The 990-nt window shown below is 55.9% G+C and overlaps 1 protein-coding gene across 3 annotated transcripts in view; it reads right to left on the reverse strand.

The window, feature by feature from the left end:
* The window catches only part of wnt2bb (wingless-type MMTV integration site family, member 2Bb), a 26,708-nt gene extending 25,986 nt beyond the window's left edge, over positions 1 to 722 (reverse strand). For all 3 annotated transcript variants that reach the window (XM_042099263.1, XM_042099262.1, XM_042099261.1), the window contains exon 1: positions 128 to 722. In XM_042099263.1, the coding sequence (XP_041955197.1) occupies positions 128 to 321 (194 nt within the window). In that variant the 5' untranslated portion in view covers positions 322 to 722. The remainder of the gene's footprint in view (positions 1 to 127) is intronic.
* Between the last annotated feature and the right edge of the window lie 268 nt (positions 723 to 990).

Here is a 990-nt window from a genome sequence, read left to right on the forward strand (position 1 = left end):
TTTTTCAAACGCTTAAGAGCTTATATAGCCTACACACAACAAAGCCTTGCCGTCTTTCTCGAAACGAGTCTTCGCTAGTTGAACAATCTAATCTGGAAAACTAAAGGTCATAGGATACGTCACTCACCACCAGGAGGAATCCACGCGCGGCGTGAGGGTGAGGAGCAGCATAATGAAGGCTAAGAAGAGGCGCGAGCGGGTTTGCGATCCGTCAGGTGAGGATGCGCTTCTGGGATAATGCCGTAATCCCGAGCCTCGCGTTCCCGCCCCCATCTTACCCAGGGGCCGTCTCGAGCGCTGGGCTTTGCCGAGGCCAAACATGATCTGAATTCAGTCAACAAGTGAAACTGAGAAAAGAGACTAGAAATGTGAGTAGGGCCCGCGTTAAAAGTGCAGGGCTTCATCCACACCATTCATCGCTAGGAGAATGCGCGCTGCCTGTTTCTACAGCGCAGTATCACGCCGACTGCTCAATTTATATCTGACTCAGCAATCAGCTATGCCATGGCAAACGGTATTCCGCCTTGAGTTGGCAAGTCCTGCCAAAATAATCCAAGCCAGACGGCGTTCAGGCGGGTTCTGAGGTGGAGACGAACCTTTGGGGATGCCCAGAGTCGCCTAGGAGAAATCCATTTCTCAGAAAAACGCGCAGTGATTCCGACCCGGGCTGGGTGAACTTTGGATTATTTCCGTGATAGCAGACGTCTCCCCTCTGGTTGAGAAACGAGGCGTCGCACTCAGGCCGTCCGCTGGGATCTGTGTCAGCGCGCGCGCAGAGAGAGTCCGCGTGAGAGCGCGGGTGGTGGGAGTGCGGTCTGAACACGATGGAGGGGAAGGAGACTTTGGGAACTTGGTCGACCGACTGGCGCTGCGCCGCTCTGCTCTCATTGGGCAGAGGTCGGGGGGCCGGAGTGATGCCGCTGCGCTACTCTGCCCTGGCCTCCACTTCCACTTTCTCCTCGGAGGGACGGAGGTGTTCAGGACCGCAGG

This window comes from Alosa sapidissima, chromosome 7, assembly GCF_018492685.1.
Source record: "Alosa sapidissima isolate fAloSap1 chromosome 7, fAloSap1.pri, whole genome shotgun sequence".
NCBI lineage: Eukaryota > Metazoa > Chordata > Actinopteri > Clupeiformes > Clupeidae > Alosa > Alosa sapidissima.